This window comes from Mizuhopecten yessoensis, unplaced genomic scaffold (genome assembly GCF_002113885.1).
Source record: "Mizuhopecten yessoensis strain PY_sf001 unplaced genomic scaffold, ASM211388v2 scaffold11145, whole genome shotgun sequence".
Lineage (NCBI taxonomy): Eukaryota > Metazoa > Mollusca > Bivalvia > Pectinida > Pectinidae > Mizuhopecten > Mizuhopecten yessoensis.
The window spans coordinates 3,721,593-3,744,305 of NW_018408902.1; the positions used below are offsets into that span (position 1 = coordinate 3,721,593).

Sequence of the window (22,713 nt, forward strand, 5' to 3'; positions counted from 1 at the left end):
CACCAAGTAAAAATAATTTCCTACAGAAAGTTGTCAAAATATACCCAAAAGTGTTATTTCCCTATATAAACTATAGTAAACTTTACCCCCTCCCCAAGGGAGAACGGATAGCTCGGGGGTCCTGAAATTTACAATTTAAGTAAAGCCCCTGATGATCTTTCTTTCCACGTAGAGAAAATGAGTGTAGTACCTCTGAGTCTGAAGAAGATTTTTGAAATATTGATTAATTTTCCCTTTGGGGCCCCGCCCTGACCCCAGGGGTTGGGGTAGGAATCTCAATTTTACAATTTTGAAGCCTCATCCACCAAGGATGATTCTGACCAAGTTTGAAAAAAATCCATCCACTGGTTCTTGAGAAGAAGTTGAAAATGTAAAAGTTTACGCACGACGCACGACGATGGACGAAAAGCGATTGGAATAGGTCACTTGAGCAAAGCTCAGGTGACCTAAAAATCACATCAGGGTTTTTTTTGAAACAGAAATGTCACAACCAAGAAAAAAACACCTTCCCAAATATATCCGGTTTGAATAATAAAACAAGTTTTGTACTTACTTATAATTATACTAAAGCAAGAAATTAGAAAAAATTGCAATCTTCAATGAATTCCTGTCGGGCAATGATTATAATGCAAACAAGTATTGGCACATCATTATGATTTTTTTTTTGAAATATTAAATTGGTGAACATGCTTCTTTTAAAACCGATGCAAAGTATCGCGAGCAATCCTTGTATAACCCCAAACATAAGATCAAGTATAACCCCAAACAGAAGAACAAACTTGCTTATAGAATTTTACAAAGGACTAACCGATGGACAGAACATACAACTTTTGAATCCGTCCACTCCCATTTTCCCCCCATACCAGTACTACACAGCTAAGCATCTATTGTTTTTTTCTTTTTTCTTCATGACAACATTTTTCAACTCATTTGATGATAAATTACAATCAAGCATTTTACTATAGATTACATTATAATACTTCAATCAAATACATGATGAAGGATCAAATTGGAATGGCATCAACATTTTGACTCTACAAAGAATCCTGTTAAAAGAAACAACTTGAAAAGAGAAAATGTCTTTTAACAAGGTACTGATTCTACCAATAATTTATAATTAAAAACTTGAATAAACCAACAAGATAGTTGAGGTCAACTTGACAAGGATTACAATAGGCAAATATCTGATGTCGACAAACGTTTATACCATCTTGGCTTCCGATTTCCTAATATAGTTCGCTATGGGTCAATATGCTTTCAAATCAATTTACCGTGTCCAGATTCTGACTTTGTAAAATGAATAAATGAAATTGGACTTCTAGAAAAGACGTCCAATTATGTATTTCAAGCCATTTAAATGTAATCTGATGTGATAAAGAAATATAAATTCCACAATTGACATTTAATATAATGAAATATTGACAAAACATTCAATTATAAAATGAATTGAAAATCTTCACTGATGCTGGAAAAATGATATTTTCTCTCATGATCATACAATATTTGTTTTACAAAATGATGATAGCAAATGTTTTGATAGAGACTCAACAGGCAAATTGAAACAGTCACAAAATAAAAACAAGTCTAACATAACGTGCTTAAACGTCCCTTCCATACTCCAAAACCTACCACTCTGAACATGCTTCCAAATAAACCACTCCAATCATACTGCTAAACCTACCACTCCAAACCTACTCCCAAATCAACCACTCCAAACGTACTTCCAAACCTACCACTCTGAACACACTCCCAAACTTACAACACTAGAAACATACACTATCTTTTACTCTTTAAAATGTTGTTCACTCCTTCAATCAAGACTTGCAGATCCAAATTTTTATCCATCTTGACATATTTCCCCTTCTTTATCTCGATGAGGGTAAGCCACTTTGGTAAGACTTCAATCATCAACTTCACATGGCTTTCCATGGCCGCTGTAAAGTAAAACATTGAACATTTTAGAAAAAGTACCTTAATTATCTGCAGTCAGCAAAATCATGTTTAAAATAATCTGTAATAATTTTCCCATGCTTCCATTCCATACACTCATATAATTTCAGCTGACTGTTTCCCATACAGCTATGACAAATACTGAAACTACTACTTTTTCCGTAGTTCAATAATTGAAGTTCTATAACAGAGAATTTGCAGTGTACATGTAAATTCATGCAGTTTGTACTTCTTTTTTTCTCTTTACCAAAATAATAATCTATTGACTTTACTGCACACCAGGGAAAGTACCCTCTGGTAACTCATCTGTGGAATATAGAGTTTTGTCATCTTTAGAATAAATAGCAGAGACAGTATACAATGCCAAGAAATCACATGCAAGCGTGACCTCAAAAAAAGCGCATCAATATAGAACACCCCAGATTTTTTAACTTCCATCCAAGGATAATTACCACCCTGTCCTCAGAAAATGAAACCTATTTGAAATGGGAAATGTTTGCCTGTTTTATGTTTATTGTTGTTTTAACAGGGCAGACTGACCAAAAAGCATCATTTAGCAGTAAGAGACTAAGCACTTTGAAAACTTATTTCGTATTAAGCACAGCATAAACTTTGGTGGTGTAAAATTTAACAGTCTACAGAATTGACAGCTTACCAAATGGTATAAAATTACGACTACTGTCTCCAAGTTTCTGAACGATGTTTTCCAGTAGAAGAGCATTTTTTTTCTCGGTGACAAAGTGCGACCTCAGCATCCGCATCAAATTGGGTAATCTCTGTAACATCTCTAAACGTCGATCCTCTGCAGGGTTTCTTGTCATTGCAAGCGATAACTTTTTATTCTCCTTTGCACGGATCTGAAAATAAATATGTAAAGAAAATTTCTACATTTCCCTGTGAATAATCTTGTATTGACACGGGCCCAGTCATATTTTATTTTTTTGTTATACAATAAAAGTTCTTAAAACCAGCGATGCATGGGACAGAAGTATGTGGGTTGGTTGAGGAAGGGTTTTGTGTTCAGAAAGCAACAATGCTGTACATCATCATTGTTTGGTATAAAGAGGTGATCAGTTTTGGGAAGTTCCAATGTACATTGAATTTTTATCAGACATAAAATAATACAATAATTCTATCACCCTGATATGATATTAAATGTTTATACTCCGCAGAATTTCCTGCAGTTTGGAGTAAAATTTGGCAGGCTGTATCCCATGCCATGATCATATGGGGTCATGAATATGAGGCCACCTTGTAAATTGCAGGCTTACTTCTGTCACATCTGCCGAGTAGACAATGATAAAACTAAATGGTGGTTGACAGAAACATTTTTTCTCCATTTTCCTAACGTGTAACTTGAGTTTAAGTCATTGAGACACTGTAAATATGTCCCTAATCGCTAATGACACCATAGAGTTACCTTGTCCAGGAGTGACTGTGGTATCCCCTTGTATTGGGAGCCAGCTGACGAGTTTGTGTCCGTCACCCTCTGGTTAGACTCGGCTTTTACAGCTTCCTGTTTGATCGACTCCTCTTTAGATGCCAGTGCTACATTCTCTAAAGCTTGTTCTACCTGATCAGAATTGAAGGAACAGAAAGCAGAAAATGTTAATAAATTGAAGGAGCAGAAAAACACAAAATAATAAATTGAAGAAGCAGAAAAACTCAAAATACTAATCAATGGAACTGGATATGATTATTACATGGAACACGAGTCAGAGGTGAAGCTTAGGCCAAATAAAATTAATTACTTGGTTCTCAGGCCAATTTTTTTCAAAATAGATGCGGCAGGGCGGTATTTTTTTCCCATTTTACATGGCAAAAACGAGACGAGGGCGATTTTTTTTTATTGTGTAGTTTGTAAAACGTTCATTGTGGACATTACCTTGTCTCTTTATAGTTGTGTAGAGACCCATCATAGAGCAAGCCTCCGAAATTCCTCCCACTATGTTCCAGACGAGAATCACGAACCCCCCATTCCTTTTTTGTATTGAAATGAGCGCCATTTGTACACAAGACTAATAAGTCATAATCATTTTAACGCTTGCCTGTATCTCAATCCTTACCTTTATTCAAGAGTTTTCGGGACTTGGGTGACTAACGAGTAAAAACGACATGCGGACCAATTTTCCGGATTTTGTTTAAAGAGGGCGGCTGCCACATTCACAATTTTTTTTTATTACTTTCACGATAAAATCGGCAATGCGCATGGTTCCATGAGATGCGCGCGGGCCTGAGAACCAAGTAATCAAATTTTTTTGGCCTTAGCAAATTCTACCAAAGATAAATTCACATGTCATTATTTCATTGATATTACAGCATTGATCTCTGGGAGCATTCCAAACCTTTTTGACACAGTCTACAGTTTATAAGAAATATGATACACAGAGCTGGATTAATCAAGTAGGGAACTGTTCCAGATAGGTTATGTGCCACGCCAGACTAGTCAAATATTTCTGACCCACGATCGCTAGAGTGATCTCCCCTTATATAACATGTACATACCTTCGCTGGAAGCTGTCCTCGCCTGGCCTCCAGGACGTCCTTAGCAGTGGTGTACTTGTGGGAAACATCAGGCTTAGGTAGCTCTGACACCTCAACATCTGGGACCTCATCCACAGGAAACTTTGGGTGCCAGCGAGTTATTTTGTCATCAGGTATAGACAGTGGCTTATCCAACCTGGCCAGGAACTCCTAACAACCCATTAATAACCAATTATGGAAACATAGATCACAGGGAGTAATTTCATATTATCGTTATTGTCACAATGATTCATTAAGTAATTTCATATCCTCATTCATAATTGTCACCATTCTTCAACAAGGTATATTCAATAGAAAAAGTTTCAAATGGCCAAGATAAGGTGTCTTTCTGGTGTTTAAAATTCATTTTTCTTTTTAAATCCATTTCAATTTAGCTAACCATGTCTTGCTGTTTGGTGCAAATAATCTAATAGAAGACACCTCTTTTTCTGCTACTTCAAACTCCAGTAATATTCAGAAGTTTATATGTATTGGCTAAAGAAGCAATTTTCAAACCTTGTGATGACGTTTTACAATGCAAAGGAGTTTGTTTTGAAAGATACAGCGTCTATCCAGTAGGTCTTTGGCCGCGAAGTTCACTTTCTTCATCTTAACATCTTCATCTTTAATGTTGAAAGTACATATTTAAGTATTTAGACATCAGATTTTTTATTTATTTTTATGAAAATAGCAAGTTTCAATCCCTCCCAATAGTTTACAAGTATAGACATAATTTCGTCAGAGACAATGGTTGTTCAATGTGGTTGAAGGAAATGATCTTTTTTATAGTCTACAAGTCTAGCTTTTTAACTACATCTTAAAGTTAGGCAAAGGTGAAGTTAGCAACAGTTAAGAATTATGTAGAATCAAACTTTATTATTGATGGTCAAAAAAAATGACAAAAGGTTGTAGGTAAAGTTGTGACCCAACAGTGTATTCAACAGGTTTAGTGGGATAACCCTCGATGATGAACTGGCTTTTAATTGGTAGAGAGTAATTATCCTACCTTCAGTAAGATTAGCCTCAACAGTGAGTTGGTATCCAGCGGGTTTACTGCTCGTGAAGTCAGGGATCCCCTTTTGTTGTCGAAATGTATAGGCTGTGGGATACACTGTCTTCACCTGGCCAGCATGTCTCTCCTCAAAATTTCTGTGTAGTACACAAAATATTTTATCGTTTATAAAAAATAATCAGTATTATTTCCTTTCCTTCAAATCATGTTATTTCCTTTTTTTGTGTCTTCGTTTCGTATTAAACTAAAATAGATAAAATAAAATAGAATTGTCAAACTAGTGAATTTCACTTTGCTTCCTTCAGGGTTATTCCATTAAAACATACCCCTACTCCCCGGTTTGCAAAATATAGAACTTCTGTGCATGGTTGGCGTGAGCAAAAGAAAGCTTCTGTACCACATGCTGATCTGGAGAAAATCACTTCTGTTCAGGTAGCAGTATACAGTAGAGGGTTGTGACCATGGGTGATATTTTTGTTAAATGGCTAACCCCTGTATAATGATATGTAAAAAAAATATAAAAATAAAACTGTACTAAAATTGGTATAAGCATGATGAAGTGGGCTATGTGAGCTTCACATTTGTAAAAAAGAAAGAAGATTTCTTTGGTGCGAGAATAAAATTTTGGCCATAATACGAAAGGGTGCGTACACAAGAAAAGCTAGCTTTACAGGAGGTAAAATTTTGACAACAGCACACAACGCAAAATTGCAAAACATTAAGTTTTACAACTTTACTGGGACCCAGATAATTCTGCAACCAGGTAGGGAATCTTTGATTTCAGACAGAGCTAAGGAAAAAAATTACTAGTTGCGGGGGTCAAATTTTGGGTTAAAAATTGCAATTTTTGGCATTTTTTGGTAATTTTTGATGTGGTAACCATGGTTTTCACACAAGTGACATACATAGAAAAAAGAGGTTTATACACTTCTCAGTACTTTATATGTATTGTAAATGTAATGCAGTTTACAAATATATAAACATGTATACATGTGTTGTGTAGGGTAAATCTGCTGTGTTTACATTTCCTCGACATGTGCCTTGTTTATCAGAGTCGGGCCATTTCTACTGTACACTGCTACCTCATGGTCTATTATTATCCTTCATTTTAAATAGCATCTCTGGCATTGTTGCAGTACATTAAACCTACAGCTAATCTGGGAGGTAGACTAGTTCTGCAATAAGCTGACGAATAAATCACGATGAAACTGATGATGATGATTGTCAATGTGTATGTACAATGATGATGATGATGATGATGATTGACAATGTGTATGTACAATGATGATGATGATGATGATTGTCAATGTGTATGTACAATGATGATGATGTGATGATGATGATGATTGTCAATGTGTATGTACAATGATTATGATGATGATGATGATGATGATGATTGTCAATGTGTATGTACGATGATGATGATGTGATGATTATGTGATGATGATGATGATGATGATGATGATGATGCTGATGATGATGAGGTTGATGACGTGTATAAATGACTATGATTGAGAAACGCATGCTTCTGTCTACAAGTGAGAGTTTGTGTGTAATGTCTGTTTGATGTAGATGTAACAAAAAACTTGAAATATATATATAATATAAAAAAAAATCACGATGAAACCGACAGAGTATATGATTACCCAAATGTCAACGAACATGTGTGTCGGTCAACTTTTCCCACTATAGGTAGTTCGCAATTGATGATATATGGAAATGTAGGTGTTTGTGGGCTCTGATTTGGACTCAGAACAGCATGTCTAGTTTTTGGCTGATAGTTTACAGATGAAAAGTCGTCAGTTTATAAAATGGTGAAAGTCAGGTGCATGTAAAGCTTTTTGGTAATTTTAAAACAAAACACAATCAGAGTTATAATACATCATTTGGAATTGACATTGATGCAATATATATATATATATAATTTGGATGATGCAACAAGACTTGAATATACGAATTAATAGAAATAAGTTGCTTCTATGGAAACCCCCCACTTCTGTGAGTGGTCCCCCTGAAAAAAAGTGCCTTCCAGGGGGGTTAGGGGGATCTTAAATAATGGAATAGCCCTCACCTTAAATCATGGAAGGAAATTCAAAATTAATTTGATTTCTTTTTTAACTCTTGCCAAGTAAACAGCATTGTAAGCCAATGTTTCAATAACTTTCATGCATGTTTATTGTCTTACCTTTTGGTCATTGACTGGACAGCAGCCCTAAGTTTGGAGAATGTACAGGCCTCTGCGCGGTTATGTAGCATGCTCACAACAGTGTCCATGCTGCGGAACATGTCTCCCAGTAGACGGTACTTGTATGGCATCGTCAGGGTAGGGGGCGCAGGTGTGGCCAGAGCATGAAACCTCTCATATGCAGGAGCCTTCTTTGTTCTATATGGTAAATAAAAATATGACAACTGTTACGATGCATGTTGAACAGATCTAGAGTGAAACCTGTATAATCTTTTGCCTTGTGGGATACATCTTGTTCAGTTTCACCTGGCTATGGGGCAAAAAGTTTTGGGCAGTAAAGCATTATTTTGGATTAGGCAGTATGTCGGAAACCTTAGAATATTATATTACAGCAATTTTTTCAAGTCTTCAGTGAAGTTACTCTTATAGGTCTGAATGCAGCATTTTTCTAGTGCTCCTTTCCTCCAAACTAATGTACATTAAGTGAAATTCAAACGCCCTATAGAAATTGACACTATTCAAACAGTGTCAACATTAAAACATCCTCATATAAAATGAAATAATACAACTGCCATCGATCTGACCTATTGAAAATGTTTATATTTCAATACATAAAGCATCAGTGTGAGCATCTATCAGAAAATATAGCTCTTTCTTGAAATGGAAAGCATCACTAAATTGGCTTAAATATCTTTCTTAATAAATCTTTCATAAATTCAACAGAGAATAATTAGATTTTTTTCTCCATAAATATTTGGGAATAATTTTAAGTGGAGTATTGATGAGTCTAATAGACCTAAAAACAGAAGCGTTAAACCCCTGCAAACGTTTGAAAAATCGTGATAATGACCATCAGAAGCTTAAATGACTTGAATATATAAACCATACATGTACGTTTCCTTAGATGTGACTGGCACTTCTATGTCCACTTTGTCAAATTTCTGCAGCTTCGGCACATCCTTTTTTAGACTGGCCTTTGTTTTCGCCATATCAGATAGACGTGCTTTCAAATCCTCCAGACCCCCAACTTTGGACAATTTCTGTTTCATGTTCTCAGATGTCATATCTGCCTTCAACTGAATAAAACAAAACCAGTGTTAATGTTCAGCTGAGAGTGAATATAAGAGAAGTGAGCATGTAATGATCATGAGCAAATAAAAGTCCTTTCAGTAAATTTTTTTATTTTTATTTTTTATATTTAATGGTTGATTTTTTTTATCCGATATCAGTTTGAGTAAAAGTTCTTTAATAGGTACATAAACTCTGAGGGATTTTCATCTTCCCTGCACTGCAAAAAAAAAAAAGGGCATTTAAGTCTCAATTTTTTTCAGTATGTTTAAACTGAATACATTGGGCAAATGCAGTGAATATTCTAGAGCAAGCACTGTAACTGACTTGATGAAATGCCACAAGTATATGCTGAAAATTATAATAAGAACGCTGATCATGATCACATGTTGAAATGTGCGAGTATCTCAAATTTGCTTTGCAGTAGTGTTAGCTTAAGTTTGAATTGCTCAGTAATGAGGCAGATTAACATGCAAAGCACATGAAAATTGTTTACAAAAAACAATCACTGTCTTACATCATTTCTGTAAGTAGTCTTTTCGGTTTTCCCCTTGGAAACAGGATCTTCCTTTAATTTCTGGATAAGAGCCATAGCAGCCTTGACCTTTTTTGATGTTGGTTTGGCCGGACCCTTTTTCAGTCGCTGGCGGACAACCTCAGGTGTGTCGGGGATAGGAGGGATAGCTGGAGGTGTCTTTGGTGGCAGCAGTAATTGGGAAGTTTCCTCTGGTGCACCCTGTTGAGAAATTTTTCATGTAAGAAATTTGGTTTCTCCGAGAAAAAAGTGGAATGTTAACATATGAAACAAATTTGAAAACTACAGTTCACAATCATGCAATTAAGACAGAAATTAGCCCCACTCTAGGAGCTTGGAGAATTATATTGAGATGAAACAATACTGATTGTATGCATACTCTTGAGCTAGGAACTTGCCTTCCTGATCCTTTAAAAACTGGAACCTTAAAGTAATGCAAAGAACTCGTTTAATTTTCGAGTATAACTCGTACCTCTGTTTCCAAATTATCTCCCTCGCTAGACGAATCGACGACTGGACGAAGATGAAGTTTCTTTTTAGCCTGTCTAGGTTTTCTTGTGGGTTCCATCTGTTCCGTTTTTGATGGAGTCACTGTAGCTTGGATTTCCGGAACAGTGGATTTGCTTTTCCCTTTTCTTGTGCGCTTCTTGGTCGCCTCTGTCCGCTCGGAGTCGGACGAGTCGTCGCCATCCTTTGGTCGTTTTGATGGAGTCAGCGGTATTCCATCGTGCTCGTCCCAAGCCGAAGTCACTTCTTCATCAGTGCCCAGAGTATTGCCGATATCGTCAGCCGGGGCGTTTTCTCTGTTGGCCTTTTCAAAGGCATCTTTAATGCTGCTCTGATTTCTCTCAGAGGCTGACGTGTTTGTCTTGCGAACCTTTCTTACCGATTGTGGTTTTGATTTCTTCTCAGTTTTAGATTTTTCTGTTGTTGCCTTTGCGTTGAAAGTAAATTGAACCTGGTCGGGAACAGCATCCACCTCTGCCTTGTTTCTCGACGATGCCCGAGTCGATCGAACATTTCTATTTTGAACTGATAAGGTTTCTACACTTGATGACAAAATTACAACCTTCCTGCGCTTTGATGGCTGTGAATCAGCTGTACGTTTTCGTGCCGAAAAGAATTCGGTGACTCTTGGCTGCGCCATTGTTGATACTTCTATTTCGCGGGCCGCTAGATCATGTGATCAGTACTTCCGTTACTTTATTTAGATTATCTTTTTTAATTATTTATCGTTCAATATCAATAATAATGTAATTTATTATCTTTGTATCTCTTCAAATGAAAGAATGTTGTAAAGTATATATATATTGTTCATTCATATACAACAATATATAATTTGTTTTTAGTTCTCTATCACGTGACCACAAAATGGCGGACAACACAAACACCAATCCCTTCGATTGCGATGTGGATCCAGAAATCATCACAGAAGAACAGCTAGATGACACTGAGAATGACATATTGCCAATGGAGCCGTCCGAGTCATCATGGGATTCGATTGCACACAATTTATTGAAGGAAAACTTTATGCTTACGGCCTTAGAGTTCCATACAGAGTTGATAGAATCGGGGAGAGAACTTCCACGTTTGAGAGACTATTTCTCAAACCCTGGAAATTTTGAGAGAACTCGTGATGACCTGACCTCGCCGGGTTTGCGTAAGGAACAGTCTTTGTATTTGAACCAAGGATGAAATTGTCATTTAATATGACCATGTTCAACTGGTTTTATAAACGATTATTATCATCAAAACATAACCCCAAGATCGAGCTAAAAGTAAAGAATATTATATTTTATAACAATGTAAGACAGAATTCTACATTTAACAGAATATTTAATGAACCATTACACATGACATTGTAAGTTTGTTTTACCAGTTTTGTGCATAGCTTCATATTAGATACAAATGTGACTTCTCAGATGCTGAAGCTGAAAAGGGGCGGGACCGGTAATAAATCTTCATGAGTGACAGTAGTGACACTGTTGTGTATCCAAATATTGAAATATTTAGTTTGATGTCCTGGGCAAATATAATGTGACACTTTGTATCACCAATGTATTTAAATATGAACAATTACCACAGAAAAATCAAACCTATGTATGTGCATCACTTGTGGTAATTTAACTATAGTAGAAATGGATTCTCAAAGGTATAATCATCAGACACATGATTGTTAATCTTAATGGAAACATCAAGTGTGATCTAGTAGAGTGTTAAACTAAAATGGTGTATACGGAAACACATGCTGTACTATTTCCATACTGACAGGGTGTTGGATAGTGTAAGGCAAGTTTCATTAAATCAATTTCATCTAAGATAGTGCTGAAGATAAACGGTATCAGAAGGTTTTGTATTCTATGACATTTAAAATTTGCATAAATATGCATATATTGTTCTTGCAGCAAGAACCTCCAGCATTCAGACATTTGATTCCCTTGACTTTGCAAGGTATTCTGATGATGGAGCTGGTCAAGTGGATGAACGTGTTGCAGGTAACGAAACTGACTGAACATGACACTTATTCATCATTTTTATTCGCATAAGTGCTTGGTTAATTATTGTTATTAACAGTGCATACTTTATAAGATTTTTTGCACATTAAATATTAGTATTAAAAATAATATTTCAGAGATTAATTTTCTTGAAATATTTGAAAATCTGCGCAATATCTTGATTTTACTTTTACCTCCTTAGTGCTTGAATTTGAACTGCGGAAGGCACAAGAAACAATTAAATCACTCCGAGCCAGCCTAACCAAGGAAGCAGGTAAATTTCTGTTGTAATCATGAAAAAAATTCCCACTTGGCAACTGTTATTTTGTCTAGGAATATTATTTTTTCTATACATACATATATATATATATATATATATATATATTCATAACCTGGATTTACTTTCCTGGGCAAGGAATTCATTTATAGATTTTTTATTTTGTGCATTGGCAATTCCTCTATAGCAATATAGGTAAAATTAAAAGCTATAATATTACTTGGCTTTGTACATCTTTTTAGCACTTTGCCAAATCCAGTAAGATTAGAATACAACTCTGTTGACTAGGTAATGTGGATAAGATGAAAAGAGATACATTGATTCCTGAAATAATTAGTAATAGTGGGTCTAAATCTTACACATATTCCTTCCTTTATGATATAAATTAACATTAAGTGGATCAAGAGAATGTATACAGATGCAAAATGGAACATGTAGAATGATTTTAGATGATGTACTGAAATTACCTTATTGCAACCATGTTCGTTAAACAGCATAAACCTGGACAATTTCTTATCTGTAATTGATCCCTTTTGGAAGGATACACTTTTGGCATTAGCAGAAATTCAGAACGAAACATCATAGGTCAATGAATTTCTAGAGGAAAACATATTGAATTTAATTTCAGTAAAAAAAAATAAGATCTATATATTGCGGAAATAATTTAACTTAGATACATTGTTGGTGACATATTTAAAGAGGATGGTACAATGAAACCTTTCATTGACTTTGAGCACATACCAAATATGGATATAATTACATATCACAGTGTAGTAAATAACTGGAAAAGCAAGTTTAAGGAAAAAGATATGCTTTTGGTATTCAACCTGAAACAAGCGATAACATTTGGTCAAAAGTAATAGAATCCCAAGATTTTTTGGTAATCTTTTTTTACATTTTAGAAAACGAATGTACAGAGAATGTGGCTGAAGGGTTTACACAGATTGGTAAAGACGATCCAATACGGCCCCTTGACAAGAGAGCACTCAATTACCTTGTGAATGAGTATCTCCTGATGAACAATTACAAACTCACCTCTGTTACATTCAGTGAAGAAAATGAGGACCAAGTAAGTTTGTAAAGATTATGTGTTAAAATTGAAGAAAAAAAAATAATGATAAGAAAGTAGAAAAATGAAGCTATGTTATATTTTTTTATCAAAAATAAATATTAAAACTGAAATTTTCCCAGGATTTTGAAGACTGGGATGATGTTGGATTAAACATTCCAAGACCACCAGATCTCCTGCATCTGTATAAAGACTATGGTAGTCATGTAATACAGGAAGTAGAAACAAACAATGTGGAATGCTGGGTAAATCTAGAAGAAGATCGTATTGGAGAACTTGAACAGGAGTGGATCACAATGAAGGAACAGTTGGTAAGGATAGGAGGGCAGCACTATCAAGTATTTAAATAATTCATTCACACCTGAAGACACATTTGAACTCTTCCAATTCAAATGTTGGAATAGTTCATTATGAAATTTCAGGGGTGAATGAGTTGATCTTTATCGCTAACATAGGTCAATGTTTTGATGTAATATGTGTTTTTTCATGTCCTCTTATTGGGAGAATAATATTCCGTCTTTGCGTATTGCAGAGTTATCTTCTCTTGAGAGCAGGTATTGACTTTTACGTCATTTGTTTGTGAGAGTAACGTCATCAGTTTTTGAGAAAACAACGTAATTTTCTCACACGAACCAATGACGTAACAATCAATACCTGCTCTCAAGAGAAGATAACTCTGCAATACGCAAAGACGGAATAGGTAATCATATAGGGATAACATGACTAAGACATTTTTTTGAAGCTAGATGTACTTCTTCTTGTGTTTAATTTCAATCTTTTCATGTTTAAAAGTAATTTATTGTTATCTAAATTGTACTATTTTATGTGCGACTATTGACCATAGTCTCTATTGTAGAGTGACATAAATACTCTATTTTGATTTTTGCTGTAATTAAAAAACAAGGGAAGAAGTCCGGCCAACTGCACTAATTTATATAAGGATTATTGTCAGAATTAACGTTGGAGTTTTGAAATATTTTAAACTAAATCTAGGATTATTTTTTTCAGGATTTCCAGAACAAAGAACTTGAAGACCAAGTTTTACTGATACAAACAGAGAAAGTAGATCTACAAGACCAGCTCTCAGAGATGTGCAGGTAGGGAGTGGTTTCAGGTTAACATTGTAAATATATAAATGTAGCGGAACTGGACTGGGTCGATCGTCAATTGGTAGAGCTTTCGTCTTGAGTTTGGAGGGTCCCAGGTTCATATCTTGTCTGGCTGTTGCATTTCTTTTTCTCCTGTTACAAACTTGATGAGCTTGCCAACCCCCTTGGCAAGGGGATATCTGAACATGAATTGTAAATAGTTGTGTCTTCGAAGGCAAAGATTTAGAGAAAGGAGGGAGGAATGTAGCGGAACTGTACTGGGTCGATTGTCAACCAACCTGATAGTTCAATTGGTAGAGCGTTCATCTAGAGTTTGGTAGGTCCCGGGTTTGAACCCCGGTCTGGCCGTTGCATTTCTTCTGCTACATAAACCATTGTAACTTAACCATGGAACAAACTCACCTTTTCTAATGGCTGGGTGAAAAAGGATACTTATCCGATATGGTATATAGGTTCCTTCTTCTTTGACCTAACATTTTGCAGTTTACATTCAGAATGATTCTAGTGAATGGTTGGGAGACTCTGTTATCAGACCTGTATGTAAGTATGATTGGTGTAGTGAAATAGTTTAACTCATTCACCCCTGGAGACGCATTTGAACTCTTCCAATTCAAAAGTTGGAATAGTTCATTATGACACTTCAGGGGTGAATGAGTTAATCACACAAGTTACTGTATGTACTTGTTAAGTGCTCATCTAGCTTTATTTTATCGTTTCAGATTAAAAGCAGAATTACAGAATTCTTTAGAGGTGACGAAATCCATACCACAACAAAATAGGGGTATAGATGCTGTCGACTCCCCCGCAAAAACTGCCAAATCTGCTGATGTAGGAGAAAACACAATTGACATTAACAATGGTGATGACATTGACATGAACTATGTAGAGGACAATAAAATGTCAAGGTCAGATCTCAATGAAAGCAAGCATTCTGAGGACCAAGATGAAGGAAATAGTGATTTTGTTGTCATAAATACACCTGAAAGCAGTAAAAAGGAGAAGGAGGAATCAGAGGAAAATGAAAATCCAAACGGAAGGTAAATCTTCAACAAAGTCTTGGCTCCATTGGAGTTTTAATAAACAGTCAAAATAACATTCTAGAATTCCAGGGGTTACCTTCTCAACGTTTTCTGCACCCTGGAATATATCATGACCAAATTAAAGGATCTGTCTGCATCACCTTATGGTTGATACAAGTCATCCTCGATATCCAGGGGTTATGCTCACTTTCCCTCTCTACACCCCTGGAATATGTCATAGCAAAATTGAAGGCACGAAGATAGCTGTCTGATTGATCTCCGGTAAAGGAGAGACGCCTGACTTCAAAGCCTGCCAATTTTTACCATTACGTGACCGCGAGATTCTTTTGATGTATATCAAAGGATTGAACAAGTCTTCCTGTCTCATCCACAAGGTGGCGCACACTGAGCCTCAATTTTGCTACGACATATTCCAGGGGTGTAGAGAGCAAAAGTGAGCGTAACCCCTGGATATCGAGGATGGATACAAATAGACTGGTCTGATCCATTGATGTACATCAAACGAATCACAATTTTGCCATGACATATTCTAGGGTTGCAGAAAATGTAAGTAACTGTAACCCCTGGAATTTCGACGATGTCAAAATAATTGTGCAACCATGCTTATTGAAAAAAACTCTCTGGTTTCTGACAGTTTTATTTTGATGGCAAACCACTTAATTTTCATGAATTCTGATTTGGACCAATCCATAATAACCGAGTTTTGTTTTGTGACAGGAACCTACCATCAACATTTAAGAAGGCCCTGTTAGATGTATGCTTTCATGTATCCAAAGACAACCGGATTGTAAGTGAGGTAAGTCAAACAACCCCGCAGATATTGAGTTATCTCCCTTACCTTATTCAAAGACAATTTTTTTTTGTAAAGGGGGGGGGGGTGTATATTTGAAAATAATGCTGTAAATGTACAGATGGTAACATTCTATTCACATCAAGATCGTTAATAAACCAATGGTGGTCTAATACTGATTCATTCATGTATTAAAGAGTGGCAACCATGATGGTAGACTACCTGTAGAACAAAGGGTTTGTCTGTTTTTAAATTGAACATTTTCGATATAAACCCTGACGTACCTGCAAAAGTGCATGCAGGCCTTGCAAGGCTTCATCAAAGCTCACCTAAAAGCAGCATCAGATTACTAGGTCAGACCTTATGTAATAAACGAACAACTTTGGTCCAGTTGGTTCAAATGTTTAGATTGCAATAAACAAAAGGGGCCTAGGGTTACCTGTATTTTATCAAGTGTTTGATGGAAAAAGTGTGACCTAGGTTTCTAGTAGACACATTCAAATATACCATTTCAGGTGTCTCAGATTGTTGGTAGATGTTTGTTATGACCTGATTTGCTGCTATATTTACAGGTGTCTTAGATTGTTGGTACATAGATGTTTGTGATAAACTGATTTGCTGCTATATTTTCAGGTGTCTCAGATTGTTGATAGATGTTTGTTATGACCTAATTTGCTGCTTTATTTACAGGTGTCTCAGATTGTTGATAGGTGTTTGTTATGACCTAATTTGCTGCTGTATTTACAGGTGTCTCAGATTGTTGATAGGTGTTTGTTATAACCTGATTTGCTGCTGTATTTACAGGTGTCTCAGATTGTTGATAGATGTTTGTTATGACCTGATTTGCTGCTATATTTACAGGTGTCTCAGATTGTTGATAGGTGTTTGTTATAACCTGATTTGCTGCTGTATATACAGGTGTCTCAGATTGTTGATAGGTGTTTGTTATAACCTAATTTGCTGCTGTATTTACAGGTGTCTCAGATTGTTGATAGGTGTTTGTTATGACCTGATTTGCTGCTGTATTTACAGGTGTCTCAGATTGTTGATAGGTGTTTGTTATGACCTGATTTGCTGCTGTATTTACAGGTGTCTCAGATTGTTGATAGGTGTTTGTTATGACCTGATTTGCTGCTGTATTTACAGGTGTCTCAGATTGTTGATAGGTGTTTGTTATGACCTGATTTGCTGCTGTATTTACAGGTGTCTCAGATTGTTGATAGGTGTTTGTTATGACCTGATTTGCTGCTGTATTTACAGGTGTCTCAGATTGTTGATAGGTGTTTGTTATGACCTGATTTGCTGCTGTATTTACAGGTGTCTCAGATTGTTGATAGGTGTTTGTTATGACCTGATTTGCTGCTGTATTTACAGGTGTCTCAGATTGTTGATAGGTGTTTGTTATGACCTGATTTGCTGCTGTATTTACAGGTGTCTCAGATTGTTGATAGGTGTTTGTTATGACCTGATTTGCTGCTGTATTTACAGGTGTCTCAGATTGTTGATAGGTGTTTGTTATGACCTGATTTGCTGCTGTATTTACAGGTGTCTCAGATTGTTGATAGGTGTTTGTTATGACCTGATTTGCTGCTGTATTTACAGGTGTCTCAGATTGTTGATAGGTGTTTGTTATGACCTGATTTGCTGCTGTATTTACAGGTGTCTCAGATTGTTGATAGGTGTTTGTTATGACCTGATTTGCTGCTGTATTTACAGGTGTCTCAGATTGTTGATAGGTGTTTGTTATGACCTGATTTGCTGCTGTATTTACAGGTGTCTCAGATTGTTGATAGGTGTTTGTTATGACCTGATTTGCTGCTGTATTTACAGGTGTCTCAGATTGTTGATAGGTGTTTGTTATGACCTGATTTGCTGCTGTATTTACAGGTGTCTCAGATTGTTGATAGGTGTTTGTTATGACCTGATTTGCTGCTGTATTTACAGGTGTCTCAGATTGTTGATAGGTGTTTGTTATGACCTGATTTGCTGCTGTATTTACAGGTGTCTCAGATTGTTGATAGGTGTTTGTTATGACCTGATTTGCTGCTGTATTTACAGGTGTCTCAGATTGTTGATAGGTGTTTGTTATGACCTGATTTGCTGCTGTATTTACAGGTGTCTCAGATTGTTGATAGGTGTTTGTTATGACCTGATTTGCTGCTGTATTTACAGGTGTCTCAGATTGTTGATAGGTGTTTGTTATGACCTGATTTGCTGCTGTATTTACAGGTGTCTCAGATTGTTGATAGGTGTTTGTTATGACCTAATTTGCTGCTGTATTTTCAGGTGTCTCAGATTGTTGATAGGTGTTTGTTATGACCTAATTTGCTGCTTTATTTACAGGTGTCTCAGATTGTTGATAGATGTTTGTGATAAACTGATTTGCTGCTGTATTTTCAGGTGTCTCAGATTGTTGATAGGTGTTTGTTAAAACCTGATTTGCTGCTGTATTTTCAGGTGTCTCAGATTGTTGATAGGTGTTTGTTATAACCTGATTTGCTGCTGTATTTTCAGGTGTCTCAGATTGTTGATAGATGTTTGTTATAATCTGATTTGCTGCTGTATTTACAGGTGTCTCAGATTGTTGATGGGTGTTTGTTATGACCTGATTTGCTGCCTTATTTACAGGTGTCTCAGATTGTTGATAGGTGTTTTTTATTACCTAATTTGCTGCTGTATTTTCAGGTGTCTCCAATTGTTGGTACATAGGTGTTTGTTATGACCTGATTTGCTGCTTTATTTACAGGTGTCTCAGATTGTTGATAGGTGTTTGTTATGACCTAATTTGCTGCTGTATTTTCAGGTGTCTCAGATTGTTGATAGATATTTGTTATGACCTGATTTGCTGCTGTATTTTCAGGTGTCTCAGATTGTTGATAGATGTTTGTTATAACCTGATTTGCTGCTGTATTTACAGGTGTCTCAGATTGTTGAGAGGTGTTTGTTATGACCTAATTTGCTGCTGGATTTACAGGTGTCTCCAATTGTTGGTACATAGGTGTTTGTTATGACCTGATTTGCTGCTGTATTTACAGGTGTCTCAGATTGTTGATAGATGTTTGTTATGACCTGATTTGCTGCTGTATTTACAGGTGTCTTAGATTGTTGGTACATATATGTTTGTGATAAACTGATTTGCTGCTATATTTACAGGTGTCTCAGATTGTTGATAGGTGTTTGTTATGACCTGATTTGCTGCTTTATTTACAGGTGTCTCAGATTGTTGATAGATGTTTGTGATGACCTGATTTGCTGCTGTATTTACAGGTGTCTCAGATTGTTGATAGGTGTTTGTTATGACCTAATTTGCTGCTTTATTTACAGGTGTCTCCGATTGTTGATAGGTGTTTGTTATGACCTGATTTGCTGCTGTATTTACAGGTGTCTCAGATTGCGGGCTTCAACAAGGACAACGTTGTATTGATGCTTGGGCGATGTCTACCTCATATAGTACCCAACGTCCTCCTGGCCAAGAGAGAAGTAAGTGACATGTCACACACATAGTGAGTGACACATGTGTTACACATGTATATGTACTTGTGTCTAAAGAAAGCCATTTCAGAAATCCAAGGTTCCTCTCAAGATACACATTTCTCTCATTTCCCTGTGTGTAGGATAGAGCTGTCCAGGGTAAGAAAGGGGTGCAGGAAATTTCTATCTTACAATCCATTTCACGTGACGTGACATCACAATATCTTGACAATGACGGAACGTCACAAATTTGGAACTCTCCAATGACGCAATGTGCAAAAGACGACGTGATGAAATTAACAACCTATTACAATATATTTACCGTACACGTTAGAAAGATGTGATTAATTTTCGTAATTCCCCTGATCCTGTGTATTATATCTACCTGTATACAATGCTGATATTGGTGACATTGTCCACAGGAGTTAATTCCCCTGATTCTGTGTATATATCTACCTGTATACAATGCTGATATTGGTGACATTACCACAGGAGTTAATTCCCCTGATCCTGTGTATTATATCTACCTGTATGCAATGCTGATATCGTTGACATTGTCCACAGGAGTTAATTCCCCTGATCCTGTGTATCATATCTACCTGTATACAATGCTGATATCGCTGACACTGTCCACAGGAGTTAATTCCCCTGATCCTGGGTATTATATCTACCTGTATACAATGCTGATATCGTTGACATTGTCCACAGGAGTTAATTCCCCTGATCCTGTGTACGGCCATGTTACACCCTGACCAGAAGGAGAGAGACCAACTACTCAACATCCTGTTTAACCTCATCAAGAAGCCAGATGATGAACAAAGGTTTGCCTTTTGTGATTATTTGACTATGAACTTAGTTGCATATAAAAGATTTTAAAATGAGTGATTAATTAAATTTAGATTGATTAACCCATTCACCCCTGAAATTTCATAATGAACTATTCCAACATTTGAATTGGAAGAGTTTAAATGTGTCTTCTGGGGTGAATGAGTTAAAGCTTTTAAGTATTGGTTGTTCTGTTGTGTATATAGAAAGATAGTGATTAATGCTATGAGAAAAGGTGGTTTAATTTTCCTTAAAAAACCCAATGGCTAATGCTTTGAATATAGGTTGTTTAATAATTGTACATTGAAAATCTAAAATGCAATGGCTAATGCTATAAGTATAGGATGTTCAGTCTTTCTTTTTCTAAAGTGTAATGTTTATATCCTGCGAGATACCCAGTCTACTGACCATAATTGTTTGTTTACAGACAGATGATCCTGACAGGATGTGTAGCGTTTGCCCAACATGTGGGACAAGCTCGACTCATGGAGGAGCTCCTACCGCAGTGTTGGGAACAGGTAACCATGGAAACTATGCTCATGACTTCCTCTTAGATAAGTAGTGATCTACGAATGGGTTGGTTGTTGATCAGGACATGTGTAACTGTGAAAAACTCAACAGAATCACACAATTGTATTTTTCACAAACTATCAGTAAAAATTGCTTCTCACCAGCTGACTTATCCAAGTAATCATAAAGTCCTTTTCAATTTGTTTGCAATTTGAAGTTTTAAAAATAGGTAACAAATTTTATCCAACACAATTGACTTCTTTTTCTTTGTTAACAGCTTGTGGTTACTGTCTAGGAGTATTTGTTAACAGCTTGTGGTTACTGTCTAGGAGTATTTGTTAACAGCTTGTGGTTACTGTCTAGGAGTATTTGTTAACAGCTTGTGGTTACTGTCTAGGAGTATTTGTTAACAGCTTGTGGTTACTGTCTAGGAGTATTTGTTAACAGCTTGTGGTTACTGTCTAGGAGTATTTGTTAACAGCTTGTGGTTACTGTCTAGGAGTATTTGTTAACAGCTTGTGGTTACTGTCTAGGAGTATTTGTTAACAGCTTGTGGTTACTGTCTAGGAGTATTTGTTAACAGCTTGTGGTTACTGTCTAGGAGTATTTGTTAACAGCTTGTGGTTACTGTCTAGGAGTATTTGTTAACAGCTTGTGGTTACTGTCTAGGAGTATTTGTTAACAGCTTGTGGTTACTGTCTAGGAGTATTTGTTAACAGCTTGTGGTTACTGTCTAGGAGTATTTGTTAACAGCTTGTGGTTACTGTCTAGGAGTATTTGTTAACAGCTTGTGGTTACTGTCTAGGAGTATTTGTTAACAGCTTGTGGTTACTGTCTAGGAGTATTTGTTAACAGCTTGTGGTTACTGTCTAGGAGTATTTGTTAACAGCTTGTGGTTACTGTCTAGGAGTATTTGTTCAAAGATCTCAAAATTATCTTGTACCAAATACTTGTAAATCATGATATTTACATGACTTTATTTTATGCCAATGTAGGTTTTATTTGAATGTATGATTGAGTGTTTGCTCTATCAGTATAGATGTATATAGAAAATTGATATGTTTAATATTCACAGAAGTTTTAAATTCATGAATGAGTCTCCTCGTGAATGGTTATTTCCTGCAAATTATAAGTGTTTGACAGCAGTGATAAGTTTGTGTGACCTAAGCTGTGTATACTGATAGTGTGATTGTTCCCCTCAGATCAGCCACAAGTACGTAGAGAGGAGAATACTGGTGGCGGAGGCGTGTGGGGCCCTGGCTTCCTACCTACCTGTGAGTATACTACATGTAGCATGTTACTCTGGGCTCACTATACATTGTACTATTCACTATTTGCCCTAGAGATCATGAGTTTACTGTTTATTGTGTTGCCTGCAACACAAGGCGACATATAGGTATTACATCATTGGCGGCGTAGGTTCCATCATCTGAAACAAGTTTTCCGTGTGATAACTTGAGTTTCCTTGGGTTGATTGAACTCAGACTTCATACAGTGTTTTCTTACGAAAAGTGTTTGCTTGGAATTGCTTTTCAGATCTGAAGGTCAAAGGTCAAGGTCACCATTACTATAAATAGAAAATCTGTTTCTGTGCGATAACCTTTAGGTCAATTGAGCTCAGACTTCATACAGTGCTTTCTTACAAATAGTGCTTGCTTGGGATTGCTTTTCAGATCCAAAGGTCAAGGTCACCATTACTATAAATAGAAAATCTGTTTCCATGTGATAACCTGAGTTTTTAAGGTTGATTGAACTCAATCTTCTTACGCTGCTTCCTTACTAAAAGTGCTTGCTTGGGATTGCTTCCTCATTAGAATTGCCATCTTCACTAGCCAAGTGTTCGCTTCGTATACA

At 36.3% G+C, this 22,713-nt stretch overlaps 2 protein-coding genes across 3 annotated transcripts in view; one reads left to right on the forward strand and one right to left on the reverse strand.

Annotated features, from left to right (window-relative positions):
- Window positions 1-1,441: 1,441 nt before the first annotated feature.
- Window positions 1,442-10,452, reverse strand: LOC110466849 (DNA replication factor Cdt1-like). 2 transcript variants are annotated; one of them, XM_021523642.1, is made up of 10 exons: window positions 9,746-10,452; window positions 9,256-9,474; window positions 8,565-8,746; window positions 7,671-7,868; window positions 5,480-5,622; window positions 4,990-5,096; window positions 4,456-4,644; window positions 3,371-3,523; window positions 2,606-2,807; window positions 1,442-1,934 (listed from the first exon to the last, which is right to left on the reverse strand). In XM_021523642.1, exons 1-10 carry the CDS (start codon window positions 10,418-10,420, stop codon window positions 1,777-1,779), a joined length of 2,226 nt encoding a protein of 741 aa, XP_021379317.1. In that variant the 5' UTR covers window positions 10,421-10,452; the 3' UTR covers window positions 1,442-1,776. The 2 variants fall into 2 exon arrangements, with proteins under 2 accessions (XP_021379317.1, XP_021379316.1); XM_021523641.1 differs by having other exon boundaries at window positions 8,559-8,746.
- Window positions 10,453-10,644: 192 nt separating this feature from the next.
- LOC110466810 (lisH domain and HEAT repeat-containing protein KIAA1468 homolog) overlaps window positions 10,645-22,713 on the forward strand; it is a gene marked incomplete at its 3' end in the record, with an annotated part of 169,618 nt that continues 157,549 nt past the window's right edge. The window contains exons 1-12 of the mRNA XM_021523570.1: window positions 10,645-10,933; window positions 11,679-11,768; window positions 11,971-12,042; window positions 12,948-13,114; window positions 13,237-13,425; window positions 14,123-14,211; window positions 14,943-15,260; window positions 15,981-16,059; window positions 19,435-19,533; window positions 20,233-20,345; window positions 20,777-20,867; window positions 22,062-22,133. Of these exons, the coding sequence (XP_021379245.1) occupies window positions 10,645-10,933; window positions 11,679-11,768; window positions 11,971-12,042; window positions 12,948-13,114; window positions 13,237-13,425; window positions 14,123-14,211; window positions 14,943-15,260; window positions 15,981-16,059; window positions 19,435-19,533; window positions 20,233-20,345; window positions 20,777-20,867; window positions 22,062-22,133 (1,668 nt within the window). The remainder of the gene's footprint in view (window positions 10,934-11,678; window positions 11,769-11,970; window positions 12,043-12,947; window positions 13,115-13,236; window positions 13,426-14,122; window positions 14,212-14,942; window positions 15,261-15,980; window positions 16,060-19,434; window positions 19,534-20,232; window positions 20,346-20,776; window positions 20,868-22,061; window positions 22,134-22,713) is intronic.

Excerpts from the sequence above, each read along its gene's own strand:
- LOC110466849 (XM_021523641.1), bottom strand. The coding sequence starts at position 10,420 with ATGGCGCAGCCAAGAGTCACCGAATTCTTTTCGGCACGAAAACGTACA. Across the intron at positions 8,747-9,255 it reads AGACTACTTACAGAAATGAT|TTGAAGGCAGATATGACATC; the intron begins GTAAGACAGTGA and ends TGTTTTATTCAG. Across the intron at positions 2,808-3,370 it reads CACAGTCACTCCTGGACAAG|ATCCGTGCAAAGGAGAATAA; the intron begins GTAACTCTATGG and ends ATTTATTTTCAG.